Raw genomic sequence first — 22,388 nt, forward strand, 5'->3', positions numbered from 1 at the left:
TGTAATTTTTTGTTTATTGCCCGTAACCAGTCCATGACTTACTAAAAAGATCCATGACAAATCATAGCCTTAGTGATGATATCGAAGTATTGGAGCGTACCTGCTATGTCCAAGCTTCCTGCCATGGCCAGCTAGATCATTACAGTGAGCTGCATGCTTCTGTTTCCTTCTCAAGAGTGGATCAAGGACTTGGAATAACTGTCCTGGCCACGTCATTTAGGATTATATTGCTTTGTAGAGCTTTGTGGGGGCCTGCACAATACCCACATCTTGTTTACCTCAAACCAGTGCTGTTCAATCTCTCACCTTTCATAAGCACTAAAATATACACACTAAGTGAGAGGGAGTAGTGACCCTGATAGTGACTCATGTTCCAGTAATAAGGCGTTAGAATATTTACTAAATGGGAGACACTGTAGTATGCTGACCAGGAAATAAAATGAGACACACTGGGCACGTGAGACTTAAATATCATTTTTTTAAATTGGCTGCCAAACTGATGTATATTGTGTTAGCCAAGCATTTCAAAAGATGTGACAGAAATATCCCAGGTACTAGTGTGACCGTATCTAGAGCTAATGTATCCACAAGTGAAGATTGTTCTAGGATACCAGTAGGACAAAGGCCCAGAGAGGTCCTGCTCTTGTTGGGATGTGCTTTGCTGTTCCATACAAAAGATATCAGTGTCACAGAGGATGGCGAGACCACCTCTCCCAGTGTTCTTGTCCATATGTCCTTGGTAGTGTAATACCTTCACAGCAAAAAACATTCAGTACCTTACTATTCAGATACAACGAATATCTACCATTGTTTACTGATTTCATTTCTTGGTGGTGGTTTTTTTTGTTTTTTTTTTTTTTTTAGGTACAAGGAAAAGTTTTGACCACTTGATATCAGACACAAAGGCTCCTAAAAGGCAAGAAATCGAATCTGGGATTACCACACCCCCCAAAATGAGGAGAGTAGCTGAAAATGACTATGACATGGGTGAGAAGAAAGACTAGCACTTTTAAACTGTTCCTAGTATTAAGTGCAGTGCATGCACATGAAAAGGATTATTACTAAATTCTGTATTCATTTATTTAGGGTACAACAAGGCAGTAGATACTCATTTGTCTTAACAAAGCAAGCCACCTAGAAAGTCTCCAGTCTTTTGCAACACTGGCAATTGAATCTAGAATCACTACAATTGAACAAAGTTAATACGGAGACCTAGAGTAAAAGGCAGCCAAAAATAAACATTGCATAGCAAAAAGAAATCAGATTATACCATTTATATTTTTATCAGTGCTGAATGCAGGGTTTTTACAAAGGAACCAGTGGCCTCATGAGTAGAGCACTGGACTGGCACTCAGGAAGCCTGGGTTGTGTTCCTGGCTCTGTCACTCGTCTGTTGGGTGACTTTGGGCAAGTCACTTCACCTCCCTGTCCCTCAGTTTCCTTTTCTGTGAAATGGGATATTGTTCTTTACCTACTGATGAAAAGTATTACACATGAGCTTGGTATTATTATTATTATTATTATTATTATTACAACAAACATGCTTTTTCATAACATACAAGTCATTGAATTGTGGATAACAAAAAGCTGTTTCATGGGAGTTGTAGGTGGCTGAATTTGATGGGATGGTATATAATTCTTTGTTTTTTAATTATTGTGCTCTGACTGAGTAAATTTTCTTTTCTGGCAGAAACCCAGAGAATATCACCCCAACAACACCCACACCTTCGGAAAGTTTCTGTGTCTGAGTCTAATGTCCTCCTGGATGAAGAGGTCCTTACTGATCCAAAAATTCAAGCCCTGCTGCTTACTGTCCTTGTAAGCACACTTTCCCCATATTATTTTTAATGTACTATATCTTTAAAACCAGCATGTATGTTTCAGTGCAATGCTAGTAGGGCTTGATTGATCAGGGTCTGTCCCTGATGTGTAAAAGGCATTCCATTTTGCCCACTAATGTCTAGGATGTCAAGAGAATTCCTTTTTTAAATGCATATTTAATATCCATAAACAGGCAAATATTTAATGTTCACATTTATGCACCTTTTTTCAGAGCACATCAAATTATCATCTCACTTTTTCACAGTGATGAGAATCACAAAACAAATGATGATGCTACAATATGTGCATTTTATCTATATATATATATATATATATATATTTTTTTTAAATCTTAAATTGCTGGAACTAGATTAATTTGAGTTTTAAATGTATTTGAGCCCAGGGATTGAGGGTTGCAGTATAAATTACTTTAAATGTTTTCCCAGCCTGTTCCAATGCTGTTCCCATCACTGCCGTCCTCTGAAAAGACATTCAAAAATGTTTAATCTGAATTTCTTTGTTCTTACTGAAACTCTTGGAAGTTTGAGTACATTTCTAAACTTTCATTTTTTGAAAACCAGTGGGGCAATCTTTGTTGAAAACATTTCTCACCAAAAGAGGGAAATGAATTGACCAAAATTTTTGCCAATTTTTTAAATTTTGACCAACTCGGTTGATTGTCAGTCTCCTGTGTGCAATGAAATACTTGAAATGAAAACTGTCCTTAATCACATTAAAGGATTTTTTTAATCTATCTTGCTAGTGCTCCTTTTTTGGCAATCAAGTGCTGTTAGTGATGAACTAGTGTCATCCCTCAATGACTGAAATCCTTGCTATAAAAAAATTAAGCACAAATATTCACCTCCCAAATCAGAGAGATACTGATTTTTGTTCTTTGCATTATGCTAGGCAACATTAGTGAAGTACACTACAGATGAATTTGACCAACGAATTCTTTATGAGTATTTAGCAGAAGCCAGTGTCGTCTTCCCAAAGGTTTTTCCTGTTGTGTAAGTAATTAAAACTCAGTTTATATAATAATTTTCGTATTCAGCTTGCTGCTTTACACTTGCATAAAATGACTTCGGGAACTGGATGTCGGGGGTTACAAGACATTTTTTACCCCTAGGTTGCTAGTTCAATTTTAACTTAGACTTGTAAGGACTGAAGGCTGTTACCATTGGAAGCTATCTAGTGGCCTATGTGAAATGAGTTTGGTGTTCAAGGTGGAAGCGATATCCTCAATACAGAAACCACCCAACAGTTGGTACTAATAAGTACCCATATTGACAGTTTTCACAGAGAGGCCAAAGGCCATGGAGACTGAATTATGCTCTGCCATAATCCTTCCAAGTCAGAGTTTGGGTGCTTTGGCCTGGCTCTGGGGAATAACAAGGGGATACGTGATACCTTTTAGATTTTTTCCCCCCAGCAGATAAACAGGCTTTTGGTTTGTTTTTTTTACTGGTGTTCAAGCGACTTGTCAAAACAAGTTTCAGAGCGGTACCCCTGGTAGTCTGTATCAGCAAAAAGAACGAGGACTTGTGGCACCTTAGAGACTAGCAAATTTATTTGGGCATCAGCTTTCGTGGGTGGGTTTTAGCCCACGAAAGCTTATGCCCAAATAAATTTGCTAGTCTCTAAAGTGCCACAGTAAAGTACTCCTTGTTCTTTTTGCTGTCAAAAACAAGTTATTTAAAGTGCAACCCAGGTGTTACTCCTTCAGTATGATTTTGCATACAACATGTTTGCTTAGTTTATCACTGTATTCTTGTCTATGTGCATTCAATACAGTTTAGGAATGTCAAGCTATTGTAGTGTAACTTGTGTGGACTTCTTAAATTCAGGTGTGCATGTTGTAGGAAGAATTATCACATCCTCCTGTTACAAAATGATGGTCAGAGTTAAAGGAATTTCACAAGTCACCTAAATTAAACTGGCAGTAATTGGCGTCCTTTGTGACAGTATCAGGAGTAATACCGAGGACTGAGTAAATCCAGAGATTCATTTTACCCGTTAATTATTTCCTTGTAAATAATTCAAATATTTGATTTTGCATGTTTGAGTATTTTGTTAATTGCTAATTAAAGAAAAGGGTTGATGCGTTACATTTTCTATGTCTGGGATTTTCAAAAGCACTGAGGTGACTTAAGGGCATAAGTCCCATTGAAAGTGAATAGTGCTTGTGCTCCTAAATCACTTGGATGCTTCTGAAAATCCCATCCCAATCATTTGTTTGATAAATGAACCTGCAGTTCATATCTAACTTTAACTACATGAACAAAAAGAAGACACTTACTTTTGTATTGTTTAGGCACAATTTATTGGATTCCAAGATCAATACCCTTTTGTCACTGTGCCAAGACCCAAATTTGTTGAATCCAATTCATGGGATTGTTCAGAGTGTTGTCTACCATGAAGAATCTCCACCCCAGTACCAAACTTCTTACCTACAAAGTAAATATCTTTCTGCTTTTTTTTAAACTGCTCTACTGTAAAATAAATAAATAAAAATGTTTCCATCAAGATTATTGCTGCCCAGAATTTGTTGTGTGGGTTTTTCTTAATTTCACAAATCTTAATGTAAGAATGTATTCATTGTAATAAATTACCTGTTTTAATGTAAATGTCAAATTCCTTGCTATGACTGCATGTTGCCAGCTGCTTAAGAAAACACTAAATGAAATAGGCTAGAAATTAAAACTCAGTAATCTGTTTTCAGTGACCACGGTGAGTGAAGTACAAAATGCAAATACTGGTCAAAAATTGCAAATAATAAATGAGATTTGTAAAATTCTCTTAGATGTAACAATCAAGTATCATGCAATTTATTTACTAGTTAAAGGTAATATTTTAAAAGCACCTAAATCCTGTTTTCAAAGTGACTTAGGCACTGAAAGTCCATGAGATTTAGGCTCCTGTGTCACTTTTTAAAATGTGACGTAGGGCTCCTAAGTCATTTGCCCTTGTGGAAATTTTATCCATGCTTAAATGCTTAACCTGACAGCATCCCCTTTCAGTTTGGGGCTTTTGAATTCATTTATTACACTTAAGATATATATTACATATAAAAAACAAAATTCAGCAGTTTGTACTTTTTACATGTTGAACACAAAATTCAGTCTATTTTTAGGCATAAACAATTTCACGGTTTGTCACTGTGAGATCCTTACATAATGTCTTGTTCAATATGTAAGCAAATCCAAGTGATGCATCTTGTATACTTTCTAATTAGTTTGGTTTCTTATCAAAATTCTGTGAGAAAATTGTTATAGGATGGTAATATTCAATTTGTTGTTATAGGTTTTGGATTTAATGGGTTGTGGAGGTTTGCTGGGCCATTCTCTAAGGTAAGAATAGTATAAAAAATGTAAGTTATTGAGAATCTTGTCTTTATTCTCTGTGGAGCACCAGGATACCCTTATGGCACTATATTGAAATATACAAAAATAATGGTGATAAAACAGACTAGCCCACTAGGCACTCTTTAATGTGTAAGACAGTAACTAGCCCTCTGGTGGACCTCACAAATCTTGATAGATTTGATAAGCAGGTATAAAAACGGATAATTTCACCTACTGTTAAACTATCAAAGTCAGGTAAGAGGAGTCAAGTTGGTAAATAGCCCTTTGCAATGCTCTCATTGCCATTGTTAAGAGGCACTTGATATATGTTGTCATTCAACACATCTTTAGTTCTTTATTAAATGCATTTTGTGGCTTACAGAAATGTGGAAATCAATACAGAAGTAAATTCACAATGATAAATTTCACGTTTTACACTGAATGCAATATTGTCTTAAGTATTGACCATCTGTACTGCAATTTATTCTGTTGAATCAATGTAACAAGGACCAAATGAGCAGAGATGGGCAGTGGTTGGCTATTTAGATTTAAAGGCGCACAGATAACGTTTATAAATCGACACATTCAGAACTAGACACTGGAGTTCACCTTCTAAAGGAAATTTTGGCATTGGTGCTACCACTTCATTACTTGCTGCTGCTGCTATCGAGTGGTATGTTCATATTATAACTACAGATTGCCTTTAGTGTATATTAAAATTAATCTGAATATGAGCCTAGATTGCGGATGCCCACATAAAATGCTTAAAGACGCAGACCAAAAAAGCAAACACCAGAGTAAGGTTTGAGGTAAAATGTATGTTGATATTGGTGGAAGTGAAATAGGAACAGATCTAATTTTTATTTCCACAGCAAACACAAATCCCAGACTATGCTGAGCTTATAGTGAAGTTTCTTGATGCCTTGATTGACACATATTTGCCTGGAATTGATGAGGAAACCAGTGAGGAATCCCTACTGACGCCTACATCTCCTTATCCTCCTGCAGTGCAGAGCCAGCTTAGTATTACTGCAAACCTTAACCTTTCTAATTCTATGACCTCACTCGCAACTTCCCAGCATTCCCCAGGTCAGTAAATGTTTTTATATTGCATATATAAAGGGAACATATTAAAACTAACATTTATGTAGCCCCAAAACCAAAGTTTCAATAATACTCTAGAGATGTTAATATATTAAGTGACATTACATTCTGAAGCAGAGCTTGATGTTGATTTTGTTTGTTGTGAAAATTGTCTTCTGGCCCTGTGAGTGGGATTCAACATTGCCATATGTTACTTGTATCTCAGTATCGATGTTAAATTTGTTAACAAGGAAAACTTGCAAAATGTCCTAGGGATTCAAGTTTTTCCTGTTGTTGGTGATGCATGCTGAGGAATAACAGCAAGGTGCAGCAGCATGCAGGAAAGAGCTACATTTTATTGTGTGTATATAATATTAGAGCAGTGGATGCTAAAAAGTAAACGTTTACATTCCTTTTGGGATGTCATCATATTTCATCACGGAAATAACAATATGAGAGTCAAGATAGGAACATGCAAATTAATGCCCCAGGGAAAAAAAATCCAAAACATCCGTACTCAGTGGGAGGCAAGCCCTGGAAAGCAGTAATGCTGAAGGAGACTTGGGGGTTATTTTGGGGAAACTAAATAGATATGAGTCGGTAATGTAATGTAGTTTAAGGCTGTACAGGCAACAACATGTCGTCACAGAACAGAAATGGTCGTCCTGCTGAATAAAAGAACTGGTGCTCCCACACCTGAAATACTGTTTCACTTCTGACCACATTACTAAAAAGATACTGGTAAATAGGAGTTCCAAAAAGAACTGCCACCAAGTGTTAGGAAAGAGTAAATGATGGAGGAATGGAAGACTTTAATATGTATAGCTTTGCTATGTGACCACTAAATGGGAGGAAATAAAGGTGTAGATGTTTGCATGCAGGGGAGTAAACAGCGAGCAAGGTGAGGAACTATTAAGTGCAGTATATGAGGATATGAGTGAGGGGCAGTAGGATGAAATGTTGAAAGAAAACGCAGGTTGAATGTTGGGGGAAATTTCTTGATCCATTAGGCAGTAGTTTTTGGATTGCTAACTTACACATCTAATTAAAAGTCTTTTCTGCCTCAGTGATACCAATATGGTGTATAATTTTGCCCTGTTGTGTTCAAATTGCTACAGCTCTGACACTTTTAAAAATCATCTTTTTGGTTCCATGCTTATTTTTCTATTTTGGATGCAAGGATTGGTAGTCTCTTGCTTGCCTTTAGGTCCGGTACTTGCCTCTGTTTTCTCTCTGGCTTCTTTTGGCCCAAAACCAGGAGTCAGTTGCACTCAAGAAATCTAGCCTTCCAGTTCTCCTTTCTGCTCACAGCTGTTGTCCATGTTTCTTCGTCTATATGATAAATATTAGGTTTGCAAAAGATGAGGCAATGCCCTGTAAAGCTGGTTACCAAATGAGTAACATTGAAGTGTATTTAAAATCCTACCACTTCATCACTTAGTTGTGACCTCAATGCAGAGTCTGTCCAGTGTCTTTGAAGAAGTGGATTCCAATTTTTTAGAACAGCTGAAACACTCTAGTTGATTTAATCATTGAAGAGAGGGTGCTAGGATTGTGTCTTGAGAAAACTGAGCCAGTTTAGGTAGAAAAATCCGTTATCCTGAGGAGAAACTAGCTCATTTCCCAAGTTCTGGCTAAGCCAAGGTGATTTATTTCACTAAATAGCTTTGTCCTGAATGGGAGAAGAGTATTAGCTTTTCAGTGTTGTACCTGTCTATGCTGCTTTATCAATAGCACAGCTCAGCCCTAGGGAGGCTTTTATCATCATTGCAGTCTTGTTGCTGTGTCCTTGTTATAGATGTTCATGCTGAGGACAAATAACGAGACTTGGGCAGTGAGAAACAGAAGAATTGGGGTGCAATCAGATTTATGATCGCAAGGTGTTAAAATTATCAACACTATTTTGCAGTAATGGTTACAGTAGATGTTAGTTTTAGAAATCCTTGGAAAAATCAGTTTTTTACATTGCAAGATTTTTTTATGTTCCTATCTTAATTTCTTAAATAAGAAGGTGGTTTTAGCTTTGTTTATAAACACTTCTGCCAAAAATTACTGAATATTATAAAGCAATGAATAGTCAAAAGTGTCAAGTTGGTCGACTTTGTTCAAAACAGAAAACTACATGAAGATCTTAGATGGTGTCTCAATAGTGTTACTGTGAGTATTTAAAGGGACACAGTTAAGTTAAAAATCAATTTCTTTCTGAAAATTTTGAGCTGATTCTAGGTACAGTACAAATAGCATGTAACATTCCTATTACAGGAAAAAGTTAAGGGAAAATTTTGTCAGTTTAATTTGTGTATTTGCCAGCGCTGTTCAGTAAATTCACTGTTTCCCTCTATGGTCAGTTAGCAAGATGGAAATTGACAGGCAAACAGGAGTAGGGAAAAATTAAAGGCATTTAAAAAATAAAATTCAGGACATGCTGGTCAACATCTTAATGGAAAGACCTGTCTTGCGGATACCTCTCATCCCACAATTATGTAACATCTCTGTGACAACTCCAGCACTTGTTTGCACATAGTAAAGTGATGTTGAGAAAGTATTTGTGTATTCTTAGCTTCTGTACTGCATTGTGTGTTGTGGTGGTCTTTTCAGGACAAAAAAAAATGCCGTGTATGCTTTTGCTCTTCATTTAATCACTTCCCATCTGTTTCGTTTCTCTGAACAAGGAACAAGTCAGCTCCCTGCAAACCACTAGCAAGTGTTCCGCCAACCACACTGGCCAATGGGAGATAGTTTGGGAGAAAACTAATTTTTTTAAAATTCCATTAACTTTAAAAGAAGGGTTGGCAGTGTCTGTTCAGTGTGTAAGTTTATTACATTATATTAATTTTTTTTGTAATAGACTATGTAAAATGCAGAGCTGGAGATTAGTCAGAGCATGCTTTGTCGTCACAAGACTGCTTCATCCAATAGCTTAGCTATCAAGAGTGGTTTAGCGCTGTAGGAGCTAAAAGATATCCTATACCTGGAGTTACTGCTACTGAGAGCAGATTTTTCTCAATGGTCTTATTGGATTTTTATCAGTTGAAGCATTTTGATTTTTCTGCTAGTGTTGAAGAAAGCAAAAGAGAGAAGCTTCAGCCTATAAGGAATTCTATATCTGATTCTTAAATTTCTTTAAAATTTACAAAACTGATTTGTATTTCTTGGCTTTATTTTGTGTTGTGGGCTAGTATTTTAAGTGAATTACTAGACCTCCCACCTAAGAACTAAGTTATTCCGTTAAATTTATCACATAGAAAACTCATTCCTCCCAAAGCTCAGTGGTAACTTTAAACTTTTTTTGCAGATGTTGCTTAATACAGAGGATGATCAGGGATGGTCTTGATATTACTTAGTCCTGCCATGAGTGCAGGGGAGGGGGACTGGATTGGATGACCTCTCAAGCTCCCTTCCAGTCCTAAGATTCTATGATGCATTTTAATTTTTTTAAACTTATTTTCAGAACTTATCAAATATATACAGTATATAGACACCCACTCCTGCCCTGAGGGGCTTAAAGCCACCCCTGGGAGAGGGCTGAGAGAAAAGCTGGGCTGATTGGGAGGCAGCCCCAAACAGACCCAGCTGGCTGTATAAAGGTCAGGGCAGCCAGGAGTTCAGAAGGCTCTCTCTGGTCTGAGAGGGAGCAGGGCCTGGCTGCCTAGCAGAAAGGGTACTGGGAGTGAAGCAGGGCTGGGGAAAGCCAGAGGAGCAGGGGAGCTCCTGGCTGGCAACGCCCCAGGCTGCAAGGCCTAGTTTAAGGCCTAAAAGGGCACTGGGTGGTAGAGGAAGGCAGCAGGTTCAAACCCCCTTGTCTGCAATGAGTGGCTTATACTGCAGTCTGCCCCAGGGAGTGGGGCTAGCTGGTGACTGGCAGTAGCCCAGACTGAGGTGAGGTGGGGTTAGTGGGTGGGGGTTCTCCGGGATGGGGAGACCCAGAACCTGAGTGTGGGAGTACTGCCAGGGAGGCAGTAACCCAGAGAAGGGGGCACTGGGGTCCGGGAGGGTCACAGCAGTAGCGGATCTCTGGCCGACAGAGGGCACTCCAGAGGGCTGGTGAGCTAATTCCCAGGGACGACCAGCAGGAGGCGCCGCCAGGTGAGTCTGCTCCAGCTTACAGAGGAATACAGAAGGACACATCAAGTCATCTATTAAGAACATAGTCATACATTACAATTTACATATAGGCCAATACTTTTGTAGTTTACCATTGATTGAATTTTGGGTACCCAGTTTCAGATACCTTAAATGGCTGGTGTTCAGAGATGCTCAAAACCTCTGAAAATCACCCCTTAAAGATATTTCAAGTTTGACACTTAAAAATTAAAAACCCTAATAACTAAGAATATCTTACCCCAGCTCTTAATCGAAATGTTACTTTGTCTCCTCTCTTCACCTTTATTTCTTATGAGTGTTTTGCCTCTACCTGAATGTACTCACCCCATTCTGGCAATTGGGTGGGAGACTTAGAATTAGAGCAGTGGTCCTCCAGTTTTCTCATTCTGTGGACCAGTTTGTAAGTCGCAGCCCTTTATGATGTACCTCAACCCCCAAATTTGCCACTGCTTGGTCCTGAGCTGCACAGATTCGTACCAGGTTAGCTAAAGGTGTGATGTTAAACTGGTACAACTTTGTATGTAGATCAGGCCTTGGTTTTCAAACGGTTCGGTCCTGTTGACCATTTAATTAGCCCACCCTACCACGTCTTTATGCAACTGTGGATGTGGACTAAGTCTTGCATTCAGATTAACTGTGCCATATGAGAGGCTCAGCTTGTTGGGGAAGTCAGATCATTGCTGTGTCTCTCTCTCACCTTCTGCTGTTATCTCAGGAGAGATGAAAGGAAGCAAGGGGTGAGAGAAATGTTATCCCCAGAATGAAATCAGTAACCCAAGCACACCAGGGTCGGCGATAGAGATGACCACTACACATAGTCTCTAGAAAGAGGTGAGGTAGCCACAGAAGCTCTAGGATGCACAAGAATTCCATAGTGATCCCATTCAACTAAAAGAATCAGCTGTTTTGGTGATGTCCATCTTATCTTATCACATCAAATTAATTTAGCAATAACCATTGATTAAACAAACAGGTTTTTATTATTTTAATAATTCAATTTATTAAGATATTTGCAAATATTAACATTTTTCCATTTCCTGCCTTTGGAAACAAGAGAACTAGGCAAAATCATTGTCTATAAATGTTTTGTGTCTTATTCTGTTTTCTTGTCATGGACATTATTCACTTATATTTTTTCTTTCATTCTGTGTCCGTGAAGCTTCTCTGCCTTGCTCTAAATCAGCAGTTTTCATGCCGCTTCCTCATCAAGGTACCCTCTACTTTCATCATATTTGCACGAGATACTGCTTGATCTGCATTAGAGTTGGGCTTAAGGCATGAGAAGTAATTTACTAAGCTCTTTAAACACAGGAATGACTCCAGACACAGTACTTGTAAGTAAGTGCAAAGCTGTTGCTTTTCTTGTATTATCAGTAGCTCCTTACTTGATACTTAAAACCCAGCAGGTGGGAGTGCAAGCCCCGTCCACAGGAATAAGGCAGGTTTGAGAAGAGAATTGGCACCTAGATACTCCAGTGATGGGCACCCAATGAAGATAATCAACCGCAGATATTAGCAAAGAATAAGAGAGAGAGGCCAAAATGTTTCATTTGAGTTCTTTTGATTAATAGGAAATCAGCTTAAACATCAGTTGTATACCACCAGCACTTGCGCACAAGAGGAGTTGTTTGGAACCAGCTTTGCCAGGTTAATTATTGAAGGCCACATGCTGCTTTTTTTGAGAGGCAATGTCATTTTGAGGCTTCCGTTCATGTAGGAAGATACAGAAAGAGGTGCAGAGAATGTGTTATGTGCTCACTGTTATAGACGCCTTTCTGTTTTCCTTTATCTTGTGGTTTGCCTGAGCTCTAGGTTGTCTGCACCTGTGTGTGTGGAGCGGCAGGATGAAATAAGCCACAGTGGACAGCAGGAGTCAGAATTTAATTGTGTTTTGAATTTAGAAAATAATCTTTATGCCTGTAAAATAGTGGGCTTGATTCTCCACTCTCACTAGTGTAAATGGAAGGAGAATCTAGTGACTGACAGAATGAGAGGCTGATTCTCATCTGAATGAGACAGAAGACAGTTGGAGGCAGTTGATTAAAATGGCTTGGAAAGTTTTTATTCATTCAGTAAACAGTCACTTGCTTCCTCCTTCCATAATTAGGTTAAAAATTATCTGAAATTCCATTAACATTTTTTCACTGTCACTAATTTTTGCTCTATGCCGCATTTTAACTATCATTACAATAATTTTCTATGTACAGTGTTTGTTCTATTGCTGAACATTAACACGATTGCTCTTGAATATTCCTGAACATAACACACCCAACACATTCATTTTGCTGCAGAAATAATGAGGTATAAGCAGTGCAGGAATAATTTTCAGTCTGTACACAGTTTCAGTATAAAATTGATATCTGTTACTTGGAAGCAGGTTTGGATTAAAGTGAGATTTCAGCTCCATTGCCTCAAATTAATTACTTTTTTGTTTTAGGATGTTAGTGATGATCTTTCTGGACCCAAAGTCCCTTCTGTGTGGAGTGACTTTTTTCACATTTGCAATGTCATACGTTTTTTGTGTGAAGTTCACACTAAAATAGTTGGAACTTCTGTTTGCTTTGTTCTGACATGAATCTTTTACGCGCTAAGTTATTTACAATTAACTTATTGTAGCTAGTCCGATATTGAGAGAATAGGGGTTAAAGCTGTTTAGAAATGTCTGTGCATGTGAACATAAATCCCATTTCGTGCTTTCATCCTGACATTCTGTACTGTAAGCTTCATTCCACCTTTACCATATAGAGGTGCACTTGTTTAACCACAGTTCTGATCAAGGTTTCCTGTCAGTGGGTAGTCAGCACAGCCATTTGACACAGGGTGAAGTTTCCTGTTAGACCCATTTTATGACCTCTATCTTCTGTGGTGGAAAATATATGGGTTGGTGCTTTAAAAAACGTCTGGTTTACAAATATTTAAACAACACTTCAACTGGTGTCTTTCATCACTTAAACAGCTCTTCAAGTGATTGTCCGCATGGTCCCCTTCTAATGCATATGTGCTCCACGTGCATAAAATCGGGTTCTTTTGGCCAGCAGTGCCATTGGGATCACACCTGAACCTTCGATTCCCTGCCACATATCCCTACTGAGGGCATAAAGGGCAGAGTGAGCCCAGCCATCTATCAGCTCCTTCTTACCAGAAGCAGAAGGATGTCTGTATGTTGGTAAGATGTTTACATCCTACATGTCAGAAGGATGTAAACAGATGCTGCCCCTAATGACATGTTTACATCCTTCTTACCAACCATAGCTGCAAGGACATCTGTTTACATCCTTCTGCTTCTCTGTCATACAGACTTGATAGTGTTAACATTATTTCAGTACACTTGTTATGTGACACACCTCTAATAACAATGTATAAAGTCTGGGGTTATTTCTGCCCAGTTGATAGAACAGTTTTTTTGAGTCTTTTGTGGGGAAATTAGAATTTGTGCAAGGTGCTGAATTGGCCGCCCGAGGGTGAAATCCTATGGCTGTTCAACAGTGCAATATGGCCAGTGGCAACGCAAGTTGCATTCCAGTTACACTATCATGGTGCCTTATTCCTAATCTGGAGGGCCAGCTTTCAGAGGTAAGGAAGCACTTCCCTCACCAAGACCCATGGTCTCTGCTGACACTGCAACAAGCCCAGTGCACGTAGTGTGTGTGAAGGGGATATCTGCCCACGGGGAATTGGACTGAAGCCAGTCATTTCACATAGGCTACCAGCCAGAGCGCAGGAGTCAAGCCGGCAACCTGTCACTGAAAAAGCTCTTCTATTACCAATCCCCTGAACCATCTAGTCCCCCATGATCCTAGCGTTACTGTGCAAACCCCCCATCCAAGGGAATTTTCAGTACCATTTCTACTGGATGTGTAGTAGATGTACATTTGATATTACAAATTATATGAATATACATCAACAGGTATATCCTGTCAGCAGTGAACAAGACTATTAAAATGCAAATCTAATTACACACAGTTGAATTTTCTGTGGGTTTGCATACTGTTTATACTACCCAGTACATGACAAGGAACATGACGCAGATGAGATGTTATAAAAAGTAAGTCTACCTGTGCTTAGCAGGTATCTTTGAAATAATTCAGCTGTTTTAATTGACCTGATTAGTACACTAAACAAACCATATGAATCAGGCAACTCAACATTCTTCAGCATAGTTCAGATCAGAAGCATCTGAAAATTTTTAAATTTTCATTTTAAAAAGTATTTTCTGTCTGCTGCCAAGTTGTAGGCCAAATCTCAGTACAGTGTGATTTAAAGCTGCCAAGCTTTGACTCCGTGTGAGATGTTTATAATAAAAATATCAGAAATCCCTTAACTTGGGTAATGCTATCTGACTAGCACTATAAGAAAGACTTAATATAGCCCATTGTTGCGCATACCCCAGACCTACTGCTCAGACTTTGAATTTGTACATATTACACACCTGTTCGTCTTCTTTTCCAGGGAAATTTCTGGCCCATAACAGGAGGAGAGTATAATCCTTAGTTTTACATATCAAATCATGACTGAATCATTTGATTAAACTTCAATTTGCATCAGTTGTGCACAGTCCTATATAGCATCCACTTATATGCCTGATGATCCCAGTCTTACTGTCTGGCCGCTGCGGGGAGCTCCGGGCCCTTTAAATTCCCTCCCGAGCCCCACTGCCAGAGCTCCGGCAGTGATTTAAAGGGACCAGGGCTCCCCACAGCAGCTGGAGCACCGGGCCCTTTAAATCCCCGCTGGGGCTCTGGCAGCCAGGCTTGGGCGGTGATCTAAAGGGCAAGAGGCTCCAGCTGCTGCAGGGAGCCCCAGGCCCTTTAAATCCCCACCTGAGCCCTGCTGCCAGAAGCTCCAGCGGTGATTTAAAGGGCCCGGGGCTCCCCGCAACGGCTGGAGCACCGACCCCTTTAAATCACCACCGGGGAAGCTGGCCCAGTCCGGCGCAGCGTACCGGCTCTTGCTGGTATGCCGTACCAGACCAAACCCGATATAACCCGGTCTCACCTATAAGGCAGTGAGATTTTTTGGCTCCCGGGGACCACGTTATATCGGGATAGAGGTGTAGTGTAATAGTGGGAGGATGGTATTGCTGAAAGTATGACAGACCTTCGGCTTAAATAAGAACTGTTTTGTGTTCAAAAGGCCTTTATGTATATTCCAGTACCATCTAGAAGCCGCAGTGTGCTACCTTCACATGGAAGGACACAGTTCCTGAAAAGCTTACAATCTAAACGGACTAGACAGAGTTAAGTATTGTCCCCATTTTACAGATGGGGAACTGAGGAACAAATAAATTGATTGACTTGCTCAGCAAAGCCAGACACTGAACCCGGATCTTCTGAGTCTTAGTCCAGTGGCATAACCTGAAGACCATCCTTATTCCGCTAAAATATCCTTTTATTGAAACCCAACCAAAAAAAAAGTCTATTTCGTACTACAATGAAATTAGGTTTCCACTGTAACCCGTCAAAATGTAGACGCTGATCCAAGGGCAAACAGGTTTTTAGGCATTGTGATTCAGTTCATACACAAGGGAAATTTGAAAGAAGTAGTAACTTTAAATGATTGAAGGACAAGAGGCTGCATATGGCTTCAGCTAAGGGCAGAAAAGCATGGTATTGCTGTGCATGGATGTTGATATCTCTGAATACGTACTCACTAATATAAATAGATCTGAAACAGCACTTAGATATTAGCATTCCCTTCCAAAACTCATAAAATGTGAGCCTCGTATGCAGGGATTAAGATACTTGTGTGTGCACGGTTTAAATCACACTGGCCATACAATTTTTATTTTTTAATTGAAAATCTGTGGATAACACAAGTGCAGATGTGCATTCCTACACCTGTACTCAAAAAGTCTTCCTGTTTAGAAAACAAGGATTTATTGGACTCGGTGAATGGTTTATATACCTACATATTCTCTTTAGGGTGTGGTGAAAGCACAATAGAATAAAACATTCCAGCAAGTTTCCAGAAGCTGATTAGCTAATTTCTTCTCTTTTAAGATTGGAGGTAGATTAAACAAACACACACCAAATACAGGGAATAATTTTTGTTATAAACAATAGTTTCACAAGTCACAATTTTTCTGTTTGCTTTTGGTAATTTAGTATATGCAGCTTGTGTATATTTTTACATGTGTGTAATACATAGAGAGAGAGAGAGAGTATAGCATACAGTCTTTATACATCCTCATCTCGGTTCTTAATGAAAATATCAGATGCTGAAAAAGTTTTTTCATATTTCACTCAACTGCATCAAGTCTGTCTCTAGATAGTCATCTATCTAGAGTTTGAGACATCTGTGAACAGTAAGTTATAAATAAGTTATAAATATTTTTGAAATAAGTAATTTCCTATAGATTCCTTACCAGAATAGAAGTGTTTAAACTTTTACTGCAGAATACTCACAGCTAAAGATGTTTGTTGTGTGAGATGCTGTATTTCTGAACGCTACCTGTAAAAAGTGTTAAAACACCCCTATAATCTGTCTTGGAAACTCAGAATTTCACCTCCCCTGCAGGGTTTTTTATAAACTAACTCAGTGTTACTCATTAGAGTTCACCCTGCAGGTCATATGGAATTTTAAGTTGCCAGAACTGTATACATGTAAATGGCTGTGAAATTTTTCTGTTTTTACTGCTTAATTAAGCCATATAGAACTCTTTGATTCCCCTCCTCCTTCTCCCTCTTATAATATTTATATTAAGGGGCTTTTGACTGGGAGGTATGACTCAGCTCTGCAGGTGGAATACAAATGAACTCATTATATGATGGCAATATACTAAAAGAGGGTAATATAAATGGTGCTCTGCTTGCTGTTAAAGTGTTTGACATTTTACACAGAAGACCAGAAGTGGAGGGAAGGAGGCTGTTATGAAATGGAGCTAAGATTGAAATAGTAGATTCCTCTTGACTATATTGTATATCTAAGAAGCCTGTGGCCCTGCTAGTGTAATTTTATTGGCTTGGCATTTGCAATGTTAATTTTGCTCAGTTCAGCTTGATTAGAGTGTATGGAGAGGTGAGAGGTGTGAGCAATTGTAAATGATTGGAAGGCGACCTCTGCTGGAGAGTTATTGTAAGGTTTGTGTTGAAGATGCTCTATTCTGTGGTAATTACCATTCAGTTAAGGCCTGCTGCTTCTAGCTTCACCTGCAGTAATTCTTATTTCTCTTATCTTCTTTTTCTGCAACTTTGTTACTCTAAGTATAAAGAATGTCTCATTTTTTTTTCTGTCATTAAAATTCTTAAATGCCTTCTTGGTGACCACTTTAACTGAGGACAAACCTGCCTTTAAAATATTAAATTACAACATAAATGGAACTGAGAATCTTAGCCTCAGGAAAGTAATGTTGTTGTCACCTTTATTTCCCATCAGGAATTGACAAGGAGAATGTCGAACTCTCCCCTACCACAGGACACTCCAACAGCGGAAGGACACGCCATGGGTCCGCAAGTCAAGTGCAAAAGCAGCGAAGCGCTGGCAGTTTCAAACGTCACAGCTCTAAAAAGATTGTGTGAAGCATTTTTTTTTTATAAACTGACTTATGTACATGGGCTTCACTAGTGGCCCTCCACCAGTTGTGATGCTGCACTTAATTCTTAACGTTCCCATCCCACCAGCCATGTTGCCAGATGATCAACTCTTAAAACATTGCCTGAATTTTAATGCCTTCTTTTCTTTTCTTCTATTTTTTGGTTTAAGCCAGTATTTCAGAACCATTCAACGGAACCATTTGTAGATCCTGAAGAACTTCGTAGATGAATGAAGTACGGAATTCTTTAACAGTGCAGTACAGTAGCTGTCCAAATATGAAAGCCATTTCTCATAGACCGTTTTACCTTGCTTCTGTTATATGCCTTGTTTGTTTCTTCTTTAAAGGAAAGTGTTAATGTTTAATCCTGTTTTGCACACTTTTCAAATTAATGGCTTTATGAGCCAGGGAAGTACTATAATCCTTGTTAATTCAAACCCTTCAGATTTTTAGCTGTGGACTTTTTTTTACCATACTTAAAAGCAACCTTGAAATTAGCCACAGTGCAGTAAACCTAACCTAAGGTGGTTGATAAATTACATCTTTAGTAATTAGCAATAAATTTAAGAGGAGGAGGAGGCCACTTGTGTCTCTTCATTTGCCAGAAAGTAGCTTCATATATTTGGAACTGTGTATGGACCAGACTGGACAAACTGACTTTTTCCAAAGCAAATTTTATTTTTTGCTGAACTTTGACTGCACTAAAAGAAATGGATGTATAGAGAAAAGTAAATCATCAAGAACTGACTATTAATTATGCTCTCTTAGTAGCTGCTTGGAAAATTTATTACTTTTTTTGTTACCACATATCCTATATGTTACTTTTGCCCTTTCCACCAATTTTATGCACCTTCAAGTTCTGGCAGAATAACTATTTGTGAAAGTTGTATGAAGTAACTTTCAACTCACTCAGAATTTTGTTTAGCAAAACTGCATGTGTGCTGCCCATGCAATGATACAAAATCATTAATGTTCACTTCAATGCAAAATGGTACATGAATTTAAAAATAACTGACATTTTTGTCAAAGACAGGTTTTGTATGAATGTTTGCAATGCAATTTCTGCTATCAGCGTAGACATTTCTCTCAAATTTGTCTAGCAGAATTTTCCATTTTTTTTAAACTTGCAAAAATTGTGTTTGGGGTTTATACGAAGTAAACTGAAATTGCTTTCTATCACTGTGAAAGACTCATCAACTTACAGTAGTATATTAACAATGGATGACTGTGATAATATGCTGCTATGTTGAATGATATGTAATGAAGTAGCACGCTGCAAATACTATCTCTATGGACTAAAAATGTGCGTAACATTTTGATCTCAGAGGTAAATATAAATTCTGACAAAAGAGGGCATGTCATCTGGGTGCTCACTTTAGGGCTAAATATATCTACTGTTAATGCCAGGTGGTCCCTGTTGTATGTTAGGATTTAGCAATTTATGAATGGCTTGAAAGAAAAAAGTATATAGTATTTAAAAAAACAAACAAAAAAAACCCCTCCCATAGTGCGATTTCAGTAGTGGCTTTCAGTAAATCAAACTCCACAGCTAAATTAATAGAGAATGGTACAACTAAGTGTTCACATTTTATTGATATAGCACATTATTCACATTTATTCACACAGTAACAGTGTAACATGTTTATGTAAATAAAAATTTGCCTTTATTGTATTGATTCAGAAAATAACAATTTAATTTTTTTAATTTGTTTACAGTCCTGGAAAAACTATGAACACAAACTTAATATGCAAATAGTTTGCCAAAATAAGAGGAAAACTTAGAATTAGTAGTTATCTTGAAATAGATATGTTGGAAAATATTGAAGACTTGTGCAATTAACCAAACTTTTTTTATTCTTGATCACGTAGGAGCTGCAGTAGAAACTTAATTATTAAAATTCTACAAAAGCTATGTATGAAATGGGTTATGAGGATAGAACTGAATTTAGGAATAGAGCAATGACCAATGCCAGGTACTAAGCTGCTATGCATTCATAACCTTGGATATCACAGATAAAATCTCTTCCATCTAGTACATCCAATTGTGTAGTAGTCAGTTTCAAAATCTGTCAGTTTAAAACCTTGATCATATTGAATCAAGCTAATTCTAGCCCTGTCAGTTTTCTCAGTGTTGAGTTTTGTTAAAGATAATGAATCCTAAACAAAACTCACTAATACATTTTTTCTCACCATAAGGCGGGGAAATCTTTTTAAGGTAATATGCTGTTAGAAAATAGAAGCTTTTAGCTCTTTCAGTTTCCCTGGTGAGCTAATTTTAAAAAATATTGCTTTTTTCATGTTTATTACCAAATCAGTTTGGGTTGGGTTGAGTGTATTTAAAACTACCTTTTCCAGAGTTCTGAGATTGCCTGAAGAAATTGGAATTCATAAAAACTATGTGCATTTGAAATGTGTATGTTGTGAAATCAAAATACAGTGATCAAAATTATCCTTCATGTGACAACCACAGGAGTCTCTCAATATCCACTTGACCAAAACTGATTCCATGTAAAATAGGCAATAAAAAGTAACTCACCATAGTAAAATGTCCTTGGGTGGGAGGGATTGTCTCAACATTTCTACCATTAAGTTGGGTCAGAAGATCTGAACCTTCTAGAGCAGGGGTGCCAAACTCATTTGGAGGTGAAGGCTGTATTCTATGGTTTATTCTAGTCTGTGGGCCAGCGTATAAATTCAGGACCATATATATACTCTCCACACTGTACAGTGGAACAGCCACCAGTGTTGGTCGGAGGGTTACAAAGAGATCAAGGGAAGAACATGGTCTTTATATAGTGACTAACCATCTAGTGATAAGTTATTTGTTCAGTGCCTTATTGTCACATTCTTCACTCAGAAAATCTGCTCCCCAGTAGACCCACTGCTACATGTTCTTTCTTAATTCCTTACTCTCCTTTCTTGTTTTTTTCCCCCTTTTCTTGTCTGAGACTTCTGCCCTTTTCTCTGCATTTCTTTCCCTGTGGCAACTGCCACTTCTCAATACAGTGCTTCACTCCCTCCCCCGGCACCTATTTCTTTTACTAAAATGGTCAGTGATTAAATAGTTAATATCGAGCCTGAAGTATCACTGGGCTTCTGGTACTCCAGTCCAATTAACAGGGAACAGAGGAGTTCACACCTGAGTCATTGTTTCAGACAGCTGCAGACTCAGCAGCCATCACTGCATTGGTTACACTCTGTTTGTGGGCCCTAGACACTTTGATTTACAGGAAAGCTTAGATTTTGGAGACTCTGCTTCTGACATGCGGACCACATAAATACATCACGGGGACCGTATGTTTGACACCCCTGTTTTAGAGCATGTTTATCCATTATGCATTAACCACATTAAGTACTGTAAAGAAGATTGACATCTTATTGTTTGTGTTTGTATTTTCCCTGACTTAAAGTTAACTCGGTAGTATTTTAATAGTGCATAACCTACCTGTTAATTATACCAATGCTTCTGCTTTAATGTGCATGCAATTTATTTTCCATGAAAGGAAACATTTCAAATAAGTATTGTGGACTGAGCATTTAGGAAAGTGCCAGTGCTCTATTCCTAATTGGTTTGTAGCTTTTAGGGCTTTTTCTGTTTCATTCTAAGGTTAATATTTTTCAGATGTAATTAAGCACGTTTTAATGTTATGCAACAGACTTACCACAGAAAGTCACTTTTAGTGTTGGCCACACAATTTTTTTTAATGCAGTATATTCACCTGTAAATAGATTTTGTGTAAAATTTGACAAAGTATATTTACTACACTGTAAATACATGTGACAATATATTGTATTATTTTGCTTTTTTGTAAAGCAGTTAGTTGCTGTATATGTATAACATACAAATTTGATTATTCTAGTGTTAGTAATTGTTAACTACTACTTCTCCTTCCTGCTGGTGCGTTATGTCATTTAAAGAAGAAAAAATGCTGTGTACTATAAACTTACACTGTGTATGATAACTTACTATTTCCATTTGGGCCTCAACTTTGAAAATGTTTCCTTGATTTACAATCCTGTTAATATTGTAAGCAAGTGTGCAGCAGCCGGTGAGAATCCTGCTGACTCGAACACAGTTGGTAACTTGTAGGTAAAACTGTAGAAATTATGGTTTCAAATAATTGTTGTTCACCCTATTTTCCCCTCATGTATGTACTTCCCTTTTTTTGAAGTAAAATGTAAATTCAACCTGCTTTGAGTTGTTTGGGGGTCATTGGCTGCTAGGTTTCAAGGCTGACCTTTTTTTCCCTCTTATCCTTTTCTTGTCACTCAGGGTACAGGGATTTGTTTTATTCTTTTGGAAACTAGAAGTGGGTCTGAACCAAGAACCTAATCCAAAACTCATCAAGGTCAGGATTCTTCTACTAACTTCAATGGGGAAGTCCACAATTGTGTTTAAAGCTGGTGATGTGGATTTGTGCCTGTGAATATTGCTGAATGCTTTTTCTCCATAATTGTTTATTTCTAGATCATGGTTAAACTAATTGGCCCAAATTCTGCCCTCA

General features: G+C 38.1%; 1 protein-coding gene across 6 annotated transcripts in view; it reads left to right on the forward strand.

The window, feature by feature from the left end:
• The window catches only part of NF1 (neurofibromin 1), a 165,520-nt gene extending 143,445 nt beyond the window's left edge, over window positions 1-22,075 (forward strand). For all 6 annotated transcript variants that reach the window (XM_039507432.1, XM_039507435.1, XM_039507434.1 and 3 more), the window contains 7 exons: window positions 865-987; window positions 1,691-1,818; window positions 2,731-2,831; window positions 4,136-4,278; window positions 5,125-5,171; window positions 6,038-6,254; window positions 17,727-22,075. In XM_039507432.1, the coding sequence (XP_039363366.1) occupies window positions 865-987; window positions 1,691-1,818; window positions 2,731-2,831; window positions 4,136-4,278; window positions 5,125-5,171; window positions 6,038-6,254; window positions 17,727-17,869 (902 nt within the window). In that variant the 3' untranslated portion in view covers window positions 17,870-22,075. The remainder of the gene's footprint in view (window positions 1-864; window positions 988-1,690; window positions 1,819-2,730; window positions 2,832-4,135; window positions 4,279-5,124; window positions 5,172-6,037; window positions 6,255-17,726) is intronic.
• The last annotated feature ends 313 nt before the right edge of the window (window positions 22,076-22,388 follow it).

Source organism: Mauremys reevesii, linkage group 20, assembly GCF_016161935.1.
Source record: "Mauremys reevesii isolate NIE-2019 linkage group 20, ASM1616193v1, whole genome shotgun sequence".
NCBI classification, from domain to species: Eukaryota; Metazoa; Chordata; order Testudines; family Geoemydidae; genus Mauremys; species Mauremys reevesii.